Here is a 15,863-nt window from a genome sequence, read left to right on the forward strand (position 1 = left end):
CTACTCAATATAGTACTGGAAGTTCTAGCCAGAGCAATCAGGCAAGAAAAAGAAATAAAGCATATTCAATTAGGAAAAGAGGAAGCCAAGTTGTCTCTATTTGCAGACAACATGATTGTATATTTAGAAGATCCCATCATCTCAGCCCAATATCTCCTGAAACTGCTAAGTAACTTCAGCAAAGTCTCAGCATACAAAATCAGTGTGCAGAAATCACAAGCATTTATATGTACCAATAACAGACAAACAGAGAGCCAAATCAAAAGTGAACTCCCATTCACAATTGCTACAAAGAGAATAAAATACCTAGGAATACAACTAACAAAGGATGTAAAGGACCTCTTCAAGGAGAGCTACAAACCACTGCTCAGTGAAATAAGAGAGGACACAAACAGACGGAAAAACATTCCATGGTCATGGTTGGGAAGAATCAGCATCATGAAAATGGCCATACTGTCCAAAGTAATTTATAGATTCAATGCTATCCCCATCAAGCTACCAATGACCTTCTTCATAGAACTGGAGAAAATCACTTCAAACTTCATATGAAACTGAAAGAGAGCCCGTATAGCCCAAACAATCCTAAGCAAAAAGAACAAAGCTGGAGGCATCATGCTGCCTGACTTCAAACTATACTACAAGGCCACAGTAATCAAAACAGCATGGTACTGGTACCAAAACAGAGACATAGAAAAATGGAACAGAACAGAGGCCTCAGAAGCAACATCACAAATCTACAATCATCTGATCTTTGACAAACCTGAGAAAAACAAGCAATGGGGAAAGGATTCCCTGTTTAACAAATGGTGTTGGGAAAGCTGGCTAGCCATGTGCAGAAAGCAGAAACTGGACCCCTTCCTGACACCTTACACTAAAATTAACTGCAGATGGATTAAAGATCTAAACATAAGACCTAATACCATAAAAACCCTAAAAGAAAACCTAGGCAAAACCATTCAGGACATAGGCATAGACAAGGACTTCATGGCTAAAACACCAAAAGCAATGGCAACAAAAGCCAAAATAGACAAATGGGATCTAATTAAACTCCAGAGCTTCTGCACAGCAAAAGAAACAAATCATTAGAGTGAACCAGCAACCAAAAGAACAGGAAAAAATTTTTGCAATCCATCCATCTGACAAACGGCTAATATCCAGAATCTACAAGGAACTAAAACAGATTTACAAGAAAAAAACAAACCCATTCAAAAGTGGGCAAAGGGTATGAACAGACATTTTTCAAAAGAAGACATATATGAGGCCAACAAACATAAGAAAAAATGCTCGTCATCACTGGTCATTAGAGAAATGCAAATAAAAACCACATTGAGATACCACCTCATGCCAGTTAGAATGGGACATGGATGAATCTGGAAACCACCATTCTCAGCAAAGTCACACAAGAACAGAAAACCAAACACCACATGTTATCACTCATAGGCGGATGTTGAACAATTAGAACACGTGGACACAGGGAGGGGAGCATCACATACTACGGTTAGTTGTGGGGGGCTAGGGGAGGGACAGTGGGGGGTGGGGAGGGTGGGGAGGGATAACGAAGGGAGAAATACCAGATATAGGTGATGGGAGGAATGAAAGCAGCAAACCCCTTGCCATGTATGTACCTATGCAACAATCCTACATGATTTGCACATGTACCCCAGAACCTAAAGTACAATTAAATAAATAAATAGATAAATAATTTTTTTTGTTTTTGTTGTTTGAGACAGGCCATGATCTTTTGCCCATGCTGGAGCACAGTTGTACCATCATGGCTCACTGCAGCCTTGACCTTCATGGCTCAAGTGATCCTCCCGCCTCAGCCTCTGGAGTAGCTGGGACCACAGGTATATGCCACCACACCCCGCAAATTTAAAAACTTTTTTGGTAAGGATAGGTTCTCCCTATGTTTCCCAGGCTCAACTTGAATTCCTGGGCCCTAGCAATCCTCTAATCTTGGCCTTGTAAAGTGCTGGGATTATAGGCATGACCCACTGTGCCAGGCCTAAAATAAATTATTAATTTAGCACTTTTTCTGTTTTGTTTGGACTTTAAGAATATAATGCAGGTACAGTTGGCCAGGCACGGTGGCTCAGGCCTATAATCCCAGTGCTTTGGGAGGCTGAGGCAGGTGAATCACCTGAAGTCAGGAGTTCGAGACCAGCCTGGCCAACATGATGAAACCCTGTCCCTACTAAAAATACAAAAAATTAGCCAGGCATTGATGGCATGCACCTGTAATCCCAACTACTTAACAGGCTGAGGCAGGAGACTCTCTTGAACCTGGGAGGTGGAGCTTGCAATGAGCTGAGATGGTGCCACTGCACTCCAGTCTGGGTGACAGAGCAAGACTCCAACTCAAAAAAAAAAAAAAAAAGGAATAGAATGTGGGTACAGTAATCCCTTGGTATCCAAGGGACACTGATTCCAGCAAACCCTGAGAATACCAAAATCCAAGGATGCTCACAGCATTTATTAAAATGGCTTAGTATTTGCATATTATCTATGCACATTCTCCTGTATACTTTAAATCATCTCTAGATTACCTGTAATACCTAAAACAACGCCTATACAGCCCTTAATTCTCATGGATTTAAAGCATATGGCCTGTGGCATATTCAAGTTTTGCTTTTTGGATTTTTTTTTTCAAATTTTTTCAATCTGAAGTTATCTGAATCCATGGATGTGGAACCCACTAATATGGAAGGCCAACTGTATAGACCCTTTGTAGCTCCTTTCCTAAAAGATAGGAAGGACATTCTAATTCTGCTAGAGATAATTTTTTGAAATCTGTTATGGCTTATGTTTTTATTCTATGTATGCCATGTAATCATACAGTATAAATAATGCAACGTACACATGGTTATATATGATATATGCAAAAATACCTTTAAAGTTCAACTAAACAAAAAAGTAACCTGCAAATGGGCTTGACCTCATCTATTCCTGCTTAAAATGTGCAAAGGAATGAAGAGACCAAACCCTAGTAATGAATACACACACTTAGTTGACAGAAAGAAGAAAGTTACAAATGTGGTTGCCCTCTCTTGAGGAAACTCTGAGATACGGAAATGATGATAACATACATCATGAACCTGGAGACGTGGAGAAATGCAGAATCAAACCAGACAGCTCTATGTAGTTTAGTTTACTGTTTTAGGTCACCATAATTAGAAGAGCAATTATTCTCCAGCTTCAAAGTTCTGGAGTTACTCTCTAGGGTTGATATACTACATTTTCCTAGAGATGTCATAAAGATGCCATCACTATTGTAATGAAATCCCTGTCTCAAAAACATCTACTAGCTAATCTTTATTTTTATTTATTTATTTATTTTTGAGACAGAGTCTTGCTCTATTGCCAGGTGCCAGGCTGCAGTGCAGTGGCGCGATCTTGGCCCACTGCAACCTCCACTTCCCAGGTTCAAGCAATTCTCTTGCCTCAGCCTCCAAGTAGCTGGGACTACAGGCACATGCCACCAGGTCCAGCTAATTTTTTTTGTATTTTTAGTTGAGACAGAGTTTCACCATGTTGGCCAGGATGGTCTCGATCTCTTGGCCTCATGATTTGCCTGCCTCAGCCTCCCAAAGTGCTGGGATTACAGGGGTGAGCCACCGTGCCCGGTCTCTACTAGCTAATCTTATAAATGAGACAGGTCATCCTTTAGGATCTACTTTCGCCTCCAGATGGATTAAATTTATTAAAGATCATTCATCTTTTTCCAAAAAAGTAGGTTTCTGTAAAACATGTCCAAGAATTGCCCTTATCCTTAGTGGCATTTAAAAAATTAATTATTATTCAAGTACAAATGAAAAAAAACTTTTAAAATTCAGATTATTTGAAAAACAAAGTACAATCTCATTTGAATACAAATTAACAGTCATAATGATTGAGTTTTCTATTAATCACCAATCAAACAGTAAAAACAAGCAAGACAACAAGTCTAGTTGGAACACTCACTTTATTGTTGACTGATGAAAATTTATCAGTGCTTAAGGTGCTGAAATACTGAGGTACTAGTCGGGAACCCTGTTAGTTGACTAGTTGCATCAGACCCTACTGGATAATTCACAGGAAGATTTTATTATACCTTTTGTCATTTTGCCTAAGTCATTAAGGACAGCTTTAGTCAATAGATACAAGGTGTGTAAGGATAGCAGGAGATCCAGCTCCTTGGTCTGCTGTATTCATAAATAAAAAAGTTTGGAAAGCTGATTAAGGTATTTCATTAATTAAGCCTTAAAACAACTGAAACCAAATCTATGCCAAGGTTCCTGCTTGACATGTGTTCCTCAAAATATATTATCTCAACATATAAAAAGCTAAGAAAGCCATATTTAGGGGAAAATATCATCTACACAGTATATTAGCTCTTCAACATGACAGAGAAAAAGCAAAGTTCCTTCATTTGGAAATTGGGTCTCCTCTTCACATACTCTGACAAAATACTGTATAGTCTGGCCAAAAGATGTAAGTGCCTTGATAATTTTCTCTTTTAAACCTTGCTAATAGAGATAAATAAATGCCCATCACGTAGACATTAACTAATCTAAACAGATGGACCACACAGGTCACTTTTCAGAACCTACTTTAATATGTAAACAGAGTCACTGCAGATCAATACAGAGCTCACCCCTTTCCAGAAAAGTAGATCTATGTAATACTTCTAGGATTTGACATCATTGGGAAGACACAATGCAGTATAAGAAATGAACTGTTACATCCACAATGGCTAGCATAGTACTATGTCATATCACCAAGTGCCTTTTTAATTAGTTTCATATTCCTAGGCTTTCCTTTTGTTTCTGCAGTGCTTAAGAGGAGAACTGAAGCAGAATCCAACAAGAAAGTTCTAGTCAACTGAAAGACTTTAAATCAGAAAGTTTCTTGCTGTCATTGGATAAGCAAGTAAGGGATCAACCACAGAAACTAGACATCCAAGTTATCCTCTCCTAAAACAGTCCCACAATCCTACTATGCAAATCTAGAATCCTATAACAAGGATAAGAAAAAAATTTAAAGTCTATCCCATTATCCAAAATTCTCTCAGAAGCTTAAACCAGATATAAACCATTTTTTAAAAACCAGAGATATAGCTTCTGCTAAATGACTCTAATCAGTTTTTCCCCAAATTTGCACACAGTACCTTATATAGACAAGTATTTATACTTATTGAATGTAAAAATCTAAAATAAGAAAATAGTATATTAAATCTCTTAATGTTTTTGTTCACACATTGTACATTTCCCCTTCAAAAAAAAAATACTACACATGCGTCCTTTATCCTATCCTGCAATAATAAAAATATAAAACTTTAAAACCTTTAAATCTACCAGCATTTATAAATACAATTATATTAAACAAGTTAAATACTTTCTTTAAATCCATTTAAATAAGTGATATATTAATAAAACTTTTTTACCATTTATGATAATGTACCATTAAAATGAAAGAAAGATATGAAAATAGAAGAATGCTTCCATTAATATAAAAGAATCAGGGGCTGTTAAGTGTGATGGATGGTCCAAGTCCGGATGCCTTGCTCTTAAAACAGAATGCTGGGTTAGGAAGTAAGAGAATTTCCTGGTTAATCACTTAGAAAATTAGCTCTTCTCCAGAGTTTCTTCCTGGAATTCCTGACCCATTTAGACCTGTGATCTTGATGACCTCACATGCCTTTGTTTCTCACACAATCTCCTCTAAAAGGATCACACTGTGACTTGAATCAGAGAGACTGAATTCCCCACTAAAGTTGTACTGACTACAGTTTGAGTGGCAAGACGACAAATAGCACACACACAGATTATTTTCCAGTACCATAGATGGAGCAGTTTTGAGATGCTCCTTGACTATAACAGAAGGCCAGAACTTTTTGTTTAAAAGGGATATGGGCAGCAAAAAAACATGGCTGCTAGATGTTTGGTAGTTTGTCAAGGCAGATAATCTGAACTGAACTGCTGCACATAGCAAATTCTCAATTAACAAAATTCTCAATTAACAAAACAAAAAAATAATTTTTTTCCTTAACAGAACTGAAAAAATCCCAACAGTTTGTCATGTGCAAGGCTAGTCTGCCTCCAGCTACAGCTAGTGCACAATGTCACATTTGTCATCCATTCCTCACTCTTTTAATTCTTCCTCCTTTGGAAAGTGCTCCTGCTTGCAGGCCACGTCCACCAGCAGATGAAGATCTAGAAAGAAAGGATTGTTTACTCCCTCTTAGCCTCTCTGTAGACTTATAAACAAGTTTTCAGACAAGCAGAACAAGTTGTCTATGTCTCACCTGCAGAATTGGCTCTAAAATTATATAGTCCCATCAGATTCTCAATTTTGGGGTATTCCTATAACTCTAAAGCACACTGATGCAGCCCAGTTGTTAACCCAAAGAACCAACAAATTTTAGTGTCTCTCCTTTTACTAGTATGGCCAAGCCTCTTTTCATCTCGATTGCCCTCTCTGCCCCCCGCCTTTTTTTTTGACGCAGAGCTCTGCTCTTGTCACCCAGGCTGGAGTACAGTACAGTGGTACAATCTTGGCTCACTGCAATCTCTGCCTCCTGGGTTCAAGTGATTCTCCTGCCTTAGTCTCCCAAGTAGCTAGGATTACAGGCATGCACCACCACACATGGCTAATTTTTATATTTTTAGTGGAGACGGGGTTTCACCATGTTGGCCGGGCTGGTCTTGAACTCCTGACCTCAGGTGATCTGCCTGCCTTGGCCTCCCAAAGTGCTAGGATTACAGGCATTAGCCACCACCCCCAGCCTTCAATTGCCTTTTATTATAAGTGAAAAATTAAGGAAAAGTATCAAAGGGATCAAACTAAATATACACATACAAATAAAAATTCATTTCCTTTATGCTGTAAGAGTAGATGGGTGGGTTGCGGGAACATGAAAAGGCAATGCCTTTGGAAAAAACAATGTTAAAATAAGTAATCACCGTTTTTCCAAAGTTGATTGCCTCTACAAAATTTCCACTTATTGACTAACACAGTTGAATTCTTGTGAAAATACCCAACTGAACTGTCCGTAAAAAAGAAAGCAAATCCTCACATAGTGTTCATTAAGAATGAAATAAGTAAAAATTCAAATTAAGTACTAGATTCTAAAATACAAAAACGCTAAGACCATGTGTAGAAGTAGAGCTAAAAGGTCTATCAAAGGAACACAGGCCCCAATAATAGGATCTTAACATGGCTTCTAGCTTCAACCTAATGAGGTTATCATTTCTAGAGCAACATGACCAGGGAGTATCTTTAGGTTGGTTTGGAAGCTTACAACTTTGCCTTAGAATTTGTGAGTTAAAGTATACAGCACAAAGCCTTTATTTCATTCTCATACAAAGACTTTTGTCACTATCTTTGTGGAACACAGCCTCTACAGGATTGATCCACAGCCTGAGCAGGATAGCTGATTCAAATAAAATGGAATTCTACTACTACTTTTTAGAAAATCTAGAAAGCATTTCAAACAGTATCTAATTTTTGCCATATTTTGTAAAAGATAGACTAGTCACCAGGCGCAGGTGCTTACTCATCTGGCGAACTACAACCTAGATATAAATAACACATAATTTATCCACATAAGCATTTTGGGAAAGGAGAGTCTATCAGTTTATCACTTAAAATCAGTTTCTCATATATCCATGATCATAGTAGTATGATCAGCAGTATTATTCACAATAGGCAAAAGGTAGAAGAAATCCTAGTGTCCATCAACAGATGAACGGATAAACAAAATATGGTATACACATATAATGGAATGTTATTTAGCCTTAAAAAGGAAGAAAACTGGAAGTGGTAGCACATGCCTGTAGCCCCAGCTACTCAAAAGGCTGAGGCAGGAGGACTGCTTGAGCCCAGTAGTTGGAGGCTGCAGTGAGCTATGACGGCACGACTGCATTGTAGCGTGACTGACAAAGTAAAACCCTGTCTCAAAAAAAAAAAAAAAGAGGAAATTCTGGCACATGCTACAACAATAGGTATTAGGATAAATAATGAAAGAAACTAATCACAAAAAGGCAAATACTGTATGATTCCATTTATATGAGGTAGCTGGAATAGTCAAATTCAAAGACAAAAAACAGAATGGTGGTTGCCAGGGGCTACTGTTTAATAGGTACGGAGTTTCAGCTTGGGAAGATGAAAGGAGTTTTGTAGATGAATGGTAGTGATGGTTGCACAAATGTGAATGTATTTCATGCCACTGAACTGGATACTTAAAATTGGTTATAATGAGGCCAGTGGCTCATGGCTGTTAATCCCAGCACTCTGGGAGGCCGAGGCGAGCATATCACCCAAGGTCAGGAGTTTGAGACCAGCCTGGCCAACATGGTGAAACCCCATCTCTACTAAAAATACAAAACTTAGCTAGGCATGGTGGCAGGTGCCTGTAATCCCAGCTACTCAGGAGGCTGAGACAAAAGAATTGCTTGAACCTGGGAGGCAGAGGTTACAGTGAGCTGAGATCATGCCATTGTACTCCAGCCTGGGCAACAAGAGCAAAACTCTGTCTCAAAATAAATAAACAAATAAAGGTTACAATGAGCCTGGTATGGTGATGCACACATGTAGTCCTAGCTACCTGGGAGGCTGAAGCAGGAGAATTACTTGAGCCCAGGAATTTGAGACTGCACTGTGCTATGATTGCATCTGTGAATAGCCACTGCACTCTAGCCTAGGCCATCTCAAAGCAAAAAAAACAGGTTAAAATGGTAACTTTTATGTTATGCATATTTTACCACAAAATGGCTTCTCCGCAATTTAATAATGATAACAGTAATACATTTACATACATATCTTTTTGAAGTAGCTAAATGCTTTGTGTTAAGGTCATCTAATTAATCCTGGGGGGTAAGTACAGCTAGTGCTCGACTTGACCATGATCGGGACCTCGGACCGGTCGTAACACGATTTGGTCGTAAGTTGAGTAGGCTATATGTACAGTTGAAATGGTGCACGCGGAGATGGTAGTGCTGCCGGAAGCTGGTCCGCACTGTCGTACGCCCAGCTGGGCAACATTTGCGCTGCCAGACTCGGGGCAGTCGTGGCTAGCGATTGTGGTCGTAAAGTCTAATGGTTGTAAGTTGCATACGTGGTAAGTCGATCAATATCTGTAGATAACTAGGAGGAAGAGCCTTTAAACCATTTGGCCAATAAATAAAGCCAATGGTTTCCAAACCTTGCTGCATATTGGAATCATCTGGGACTCTTTAAAAACTACTGATGCCTGGGCACCCCCCCAGACATTTTAATTGGTGTGGAATGCAACCTAGGCATCAGGATTTTTAAAGGCTGACTAAAAAGAATAACACCTAACTATGATCATTTTCTAAACTTATAGAGACATACTAGCTCCATAAAGGACAGGCCATATGGTGGTAGAAAAATACTAAAATAAGATTTTGGAATATGAATAGACCCAGTTGTAACCCTACTTTAAAAGCAGAGTAGGATTTCTTGATAAGGACAAAGGAAAAGGCTGTTAAAACAACTACAGATCTCAATGGGGAGGCAAACTGAAGAAGAGTGGCAGCAAATCCACTGAATTTTAATGATTTTTTTTTTTTTTTTTTTTTTTGGGATGGAGTTTCGCTCTTGTTACCCAGGCTGGAGTGCAATGGCGCGATCTCGGCTCACCACAACCTCCGCCTCCTGGGTTCAGGCAATTCTCCTGCCTCAGCCTCCTGAGTAGCTGGGATTACAGGCACGTGCCACCATGCCCAGCTAATTTTTTGTATTTTTAGTAGAGACGAGGTTTCACCGTGTTGACCAGGATGGTCTCGATCTCTTGACCTCGTGATCCACCCGCCTCGGCCTCCCAAAGTGCTGGGATTACAGGCTTGAGCCACCGCGCCCGGCCTGATTGGGCTTTAAAAATAGCATTTGACACATAGCTTCTAACAACAAGCATTTAATAACATAATAATGTTATTAAAGCAAGCTTCCAACAAGGTTGCCAATCAAGGAGCTAAGGAGTACAGAAATCAATAAAAATTCAAAAAGACATAGACTAGCTTAGTGTTGCTAGAGATTTATACGACTTCACTCAAAAGACAAATGTATGTACTCATCAGAGAAGATAAGTATTTGGGAATCACAGTAGCTGAGTTGGCTTGTGAGGTGAAAGGCCCTAAGAGACAAGAGCATTGCATCTACTTGTTTGGGAATGATCATTCCTACCAAGAGCACCCTCTAGGATTTGGGGGCTATTACCTTAAGGAAATCTCATCCATAATCCAATAGCTATAAAATGGGAAGATTTTTCTTCAGGAATGAATGGAACTTTGCTCTTAAACATTCAGTTTTCTTTGATTGTAAAACTAAACATTCTATTAGAACATAAGAGAGTATAGCTTCCACAGTAAGATTAATATTTGGGTACATTTGATTTAGGGTAATATTATTATAGAAATTAGAAGAGCATGATTCAGTCTAATATTCTTTACCTCTTGGTATTTTTTATTTAAAAGGTATTTCCTTAAGTCAGTGTGTACTCAAAAGTCCTACATAAAGCATGCCAGTGTCTGTAATTAACAACCTCCTCCTAACAATACACATCACTGAAATCACTACAATTTGGACACCTAATCAATTCAAAGTCTCTTATTAAAAAAAAAATGTTGGCCAGGTGCAATGGCTCATGCCTATAATTCTAGCACTTTGGGAGGCTGAGATGGGTGGATTGCTTGCATCCAGGAGTTGGAGACCAGTCTGGGCAACATGGTGAAACGCTGTCTCTACATACATGCATACATACATACATACATACATAGCCGAGTGTGGTGCCATGCGTCTATAGTCCCAGCTACTCAGGAGGCTGAGGCGGGAGACAGCTTGAGCCTAGGAGGTCAAGGCTGCAGTGAGCTGTGATCACACCACTGCACTCAGAGTAGGAAACAGAGTGAGACACTATCTCAAAATAAAATAAAAATGTCAAAGAAAGCTTGAAGTATGAGAAGATGCCCCTTCTTACACAGGTTAAAGAAAATTTTAATTTAGTTTTAAAATTTTTATAATTTAGTTACAGAAGGGCACTGATAAGTTCTGGAATATAAGATGCCCCTGTTCAATGTAATATTAAGCAACATAATGATATTCCAACAGTTAATGTTGGAATTACAGTATTTCAGAATTTGAGGCCAAAGGAGTCATTAGAGGCAGATGAAATCTGAATATTTTATGAATTTTATATTTTGTTCCTATCATTAATCTTTTAACTTTTGAATTTAGTATATATCAAGATAAAAAACATCTGGACATCTATGAGAACTAAACTGAATACTATTCTATTTTGAGCTCTCACTACAAGAGGTAACTCCTTACTCTCTTAAGGGCTTCTCTACCCAACAATCATCAGAGCTGCAAAAATAACAGAAGCTAAGAACAAGGAACAAGAACATCTAATACAGGGTTGGCAAAGAGCCAGATAATAAATATTTTAGGCTTTATGGCACATATGGTTCCTATGGCAATTGCTCAACTCTGCTATTGTAGCATGAAAGCAGTCATAGACAATACATAAATGAATGGGTATGATTGTGTGTTCTAATAAAACTTTATGGACATTGAAATTTGAATTTCATATAATTTTCATGTGTCATTAAATATTCTTTTGATTTCTTCCCCCAACAATTAAAAAATGTAAAAACCATGCCTAGCATGTAGCCCACATAAAAACTGTCAGCAGGCCGGGCGCGGTGGCTCACGCCTATAATCCCAGCACTTTGGGAGGCTGAGGCGGGTGGATCACGAGGTCAAGAGATCGAGACCATCCTGGTGAACATGGTGAAACCCCGTCTCTACTAAAAATACAAAAATTAGCTGGGCATGGTGGCGCACGCCTGTAGTCCCAGCTACTCGGGAGGCTGAGGCAGGAGAATTGCTTGAACCCAGGAGGCGGAGGTTGCGGTCAGCCGAGATGGTGCCATTGCACTCCAGCCTGGGTAACAAGAGCGAAACTCCTTCTCAAAAAAAAACTGTCAGCAAACCAGATTTGATCTGCAGGACATAGTTTACCAACTCCTCTTCTAATAGCACACGCTATGGGTACAATCAAGATAAATTTAAGGAAAAAAGAAAAAATATTTCATCAAGTTGAATATCATTATTATGTTCTAAAAAAAGTATATTTTCTTCAAAGAAGATATAAAAATGGCCAAAGAGCACATGAAAAGATTAGTCAGTAGGGAAATGCAAATCAAAACCACAATGAGATATCACCTCACACCACAAGGATGGCTCTAATAGTAATTTTTTGAAAAGGAAAATAACAAGCGTTAGCGAGGATGTAGAGAAACGGAACCCTGGTACACTGCTGGTAGAAATGTAAAACAGTTCAGCCGTCGTGGAAAATAGCTTAACAGTTCCTCAAAAAGTTAAACATAGAATTACCATATGACCCAACAATTCCACTCCTAGGTATATGCCTGAAGAACTGAGAACAGGCACTCAAACAAATACTTGTACAAGCATGTTCATAGCAGCACTATGCACAATAGGTGAAAGATAGACCAAATGTCTATCAGTAAATAAATGGATAAGCAAATTGTGGTATACAGATACAATGTAGCATTATTCAGCCATAAGAAATGAAGTACTGATAAACATGTGGATATACATGTGGATAAAATTAAAAACATTTATGCTAAGCAAAATTAGCTAGACACAAATGTCACACACATATTGTATTATTTATATAAAATATTCAGAATAAGAAAATCCACAGAAACAGAAGGCAGACTGGTAGTTGCCAGGGACTGGGGAAAGGCGGGAATATGGAACAACTGTTTAATGGTTATGGAGTTTTCTTCTGGTGTGCTCAAAATGTTTTGGAACTAAATAGAGGTGGAGGTTGTACATTATGAATGTACTATATGCCACTTAATTGTTCACTTTAAAATGTTTAATTTATAATGAGGCATGGTGGGCCATGCCTGTAGTCCCAGGTACTCAGGAGGCTGAAGCAGGAGGATTGCTTGAGCCCAGGAGGCAGAGATTGCAGTGAGCCAAGATCACACCACTGCACCCCAGCCTGGGCAACAGAGCAAGACCCTGTCTAAAAAAAATTAAAAATTTAAAAAAATTAATGTTTGGCTAGGCACGGTGGCTCATGCCTGTAAACCCAGAACTTTGGGAGGCCGAGGTGGGCGGACCACCTGAGGTCAGAAGTCTGAGACCAGCCTGGCCAACATGGTGAAACCCTGTCTCTACTAAAAATACAAAATTAGCCATGTGTGGTGGCAGGCGCCTGTAATCCCAGCTACTTGGGAGGCTGAGTCAGGAGAATCACTTGAGCCCAGAAGGTGGAGGTTGCAGTGAGCCAACCTTGCGCCACTGCCCTCCAGCCTGGGCAACAAAGCGAGACTCCATCTAAAAAAGGAAAAAAATTAAATGTTTAATTCTATGTTAATTTTACCTTTAAAAAAAGGTATATTTTTCTATCAATTTGAAATGATCAGACAAAACGGAGGCAAAAGCAGGAAACGGCTATAAAACACAAAATTCATAGTTATGGTTAAGTGTCGACTTCATTGGATTAAGAAATACCTAGAAATCTGGTAGAGCATTATCTTTGTTTTTTTTTTTTTTTTGCTGTTGTATTGTTTGTTTGAGACAGAGTCTCACTCTGTCACCCAGGCTGGACTACAGTGGTGCGATTTTGGCTCACTGCAACCTCTGCCTCCTGGGTTGAAGCAATTCTTCTGCCTCCGCCTGCCAAGTAGATGGGATTACAGGTGTACACCACCACACCTAGCTAATTTTTTTATTTTTAGTAGAGATGGGGTTTTGCCATGTTGACCAGGCTGGTCTCAAACTCCTGACCTCAGATTATCTGCCCACCTTGGCCTCTGAAAGTACTAGGATTACTGGCGTGAGTCACTGCACCTGACCTAGTAAAGCATTATCTTTGGGTATGTCTCTGTGTTTCTAGAGGAGATTAGCATGTGAGCCTGAGTGGACTAGGTGGGGAAGATCTGTTCTTAACATGGGTAGGCACCATCCAATCAGCCAGGGGCCCAGGGAGAAAAACTGAGAAAAGGCAAGTGTGTGCTGCAGCTGGGTTATACTCTTCGTCTCCTGTTCTTGCACATCAAAACTCTAGACTCCCCAGCCTATGTACTCTGGGACTTACACCAGAAGCCCCCTGGGCTCTCAGGCTCTAATCTTGGACTACGAGTTACACCATTGGCTTCCCTGGTTCTGAGGCCTTTATGCTTAGACTGAGGTATACTACCAAGGTCTCCAGCTTACAGACGGCTTACGTGGGACTTCTCAGCCCCCGTAACAGTATACCTCAATTTCCCTAATAAATCCCCTCTCATATGTCTATATTCAGTTCTGGGTCACTTAACAATGGGGATATGTACTGAAAAATGTGTCATCAGGTGATTTTGTCATTGCACAAACATCATATTGTATATTTATACAAACCTAGATGGCATAGCCTACTACATATAGATATGGTTTGGCTGTGTCCCCAACCCAAATCCCATCTTGAATTCCCACGTGTTATGGGAGGGACCTGGTGGGAGGTAATTGAATCATGGGGACAGGTTTTTTCCATGCTGTTCTCATTATAGTGAATTAGTCTCATGAGATCTGATAGTTTTATAAGGGAGAGTTTACCTGCACAAACTCTCTTCTTTTGTCTGCTGCCATGTGAGACATGCCTTTCACCTTCCACAATGATTTTGAGGCCTCCAGGCCATGTGGAACAGTAAGTCCATTAAACCTCTTTCTTTTCTAAATTGCCCAGTCTTGAGTATGTCTTTATCAGCAGTGTGAAAATGGACTAATACATATACCAAGGCTATACGGTATAGCCTATTATTGCTCTTAGGATAGAAACCAGTACAGCACGTTACTATACTGAATACTGTAGGCATAAATACAGTGGTAAGTATTTATGTATCTAAACATAGAAAAGGTATGGTAAAAACACAGTGTTACAATCTTATGGGACCACTGTTCCATGTATATGTTCTGTCATTGACTGAAATGTCATTATGCAGTGCATGACCCTATATATCCTACTGATTCTCTCTCTCTGGAAGACCCTGACTAATACACATACCCATACATATCTTAGTTTTCAGTATCAGAGCATGGTAATGAGATATGGAATGGTATCTTCTATAAAACATACACAATTCTTGTTTCCAGCAGAAGAGAACTGTAGAGGACACTACTTGTGTAACCCTATTGTACCCAGCACAGTACTGAACCCAAGGCAAGTATTCAATAAATACTGGTTAAAAGAAACCCGAGGGTGGTTTGACTCCCCAAATATTCAAACCTTACCTCTTAGTGGTTAACTGAAAGACTGCTTATAGAGACAAAATGTAGACATAGACACAGACACAGAAAGTAGAATGGTGGCTGCCAGTGTCCGGGGGCAGAGGAAATGGAGAGTTACTGTTTAATGGGTACACAGTTTCAGTTTTGCAAGATGAAAAGAGTTCTGGAGAGAGACGGTGGTGATGGTAGCACTGGCATTAACTGAATTGTACATTTTCAAATGGTTAAGATGGTTAATTTAATGTGCATTTATCACAATTTTTTAAAAGATTGTGTTTTTAAATAGATTTTTAAAAAGTACATTGGTAAGATAAGAATATATGTGATGGAGAAAAAAAGCAACTCATTCATTTATTTATCCAACAAGGAGTGCCACAGGTAATATTGTACGTCTTGGGGATATAATGACAAACAAAACAAAGTCTTGCCCTCAGAGAACTAACCTTCTAGAAAGGGTCAGGTGGGAATTATAGAAAAATAGCAAGTAGTAATAAGCACTGCAGAAGAAAAACAAAGAAGAATAAAGAGACCGAAGGAGGGCCAGACATCGGGAACAGGGTGCC

General features: G+C 39.3%; 1 protein-coding gene across 1 annotated transcript in view; it reads right to left on the reverse strand.

The window, feature by feature from the left end:
* Positions 1–3,942: 3,942 nt before the first annotated feature.
* Positions 3,943–15,863, reverse strand: part of HSF5 (heat shock transcription factor 5) — a 61,791-nt gene continuing 49,870 nt past the window's right edge. The window contains exon 6 of the mRNA XM_032280653.1: positions 3,943–6,191. Within this exon, the coding sequence (XP_032136544.1) occupies positions 6,121–6,191 (71 nt within the window). The 3' untranslated portion in view covers positions 3,943–6,120. The remainder of the gene's footprint in view (positions 6,192–15,863) is intronic.

Source organism: Sapajus apella, unplaced genomic scaffold, assembly GCF_009761245.1.
Source record: "Sapajus apella isolate SASKATOON/1434 unplaced genomic scaffold, GSC_monkey_1.0 scaffold12, whole genome shotgun sequence".
In the NCBI taxonomy this organism is placed as follows: Eukaryota; Metazoa; Chordata; class Mammalia; order Primates; family Cebidae; genus Sapajus; species Sapajus apella.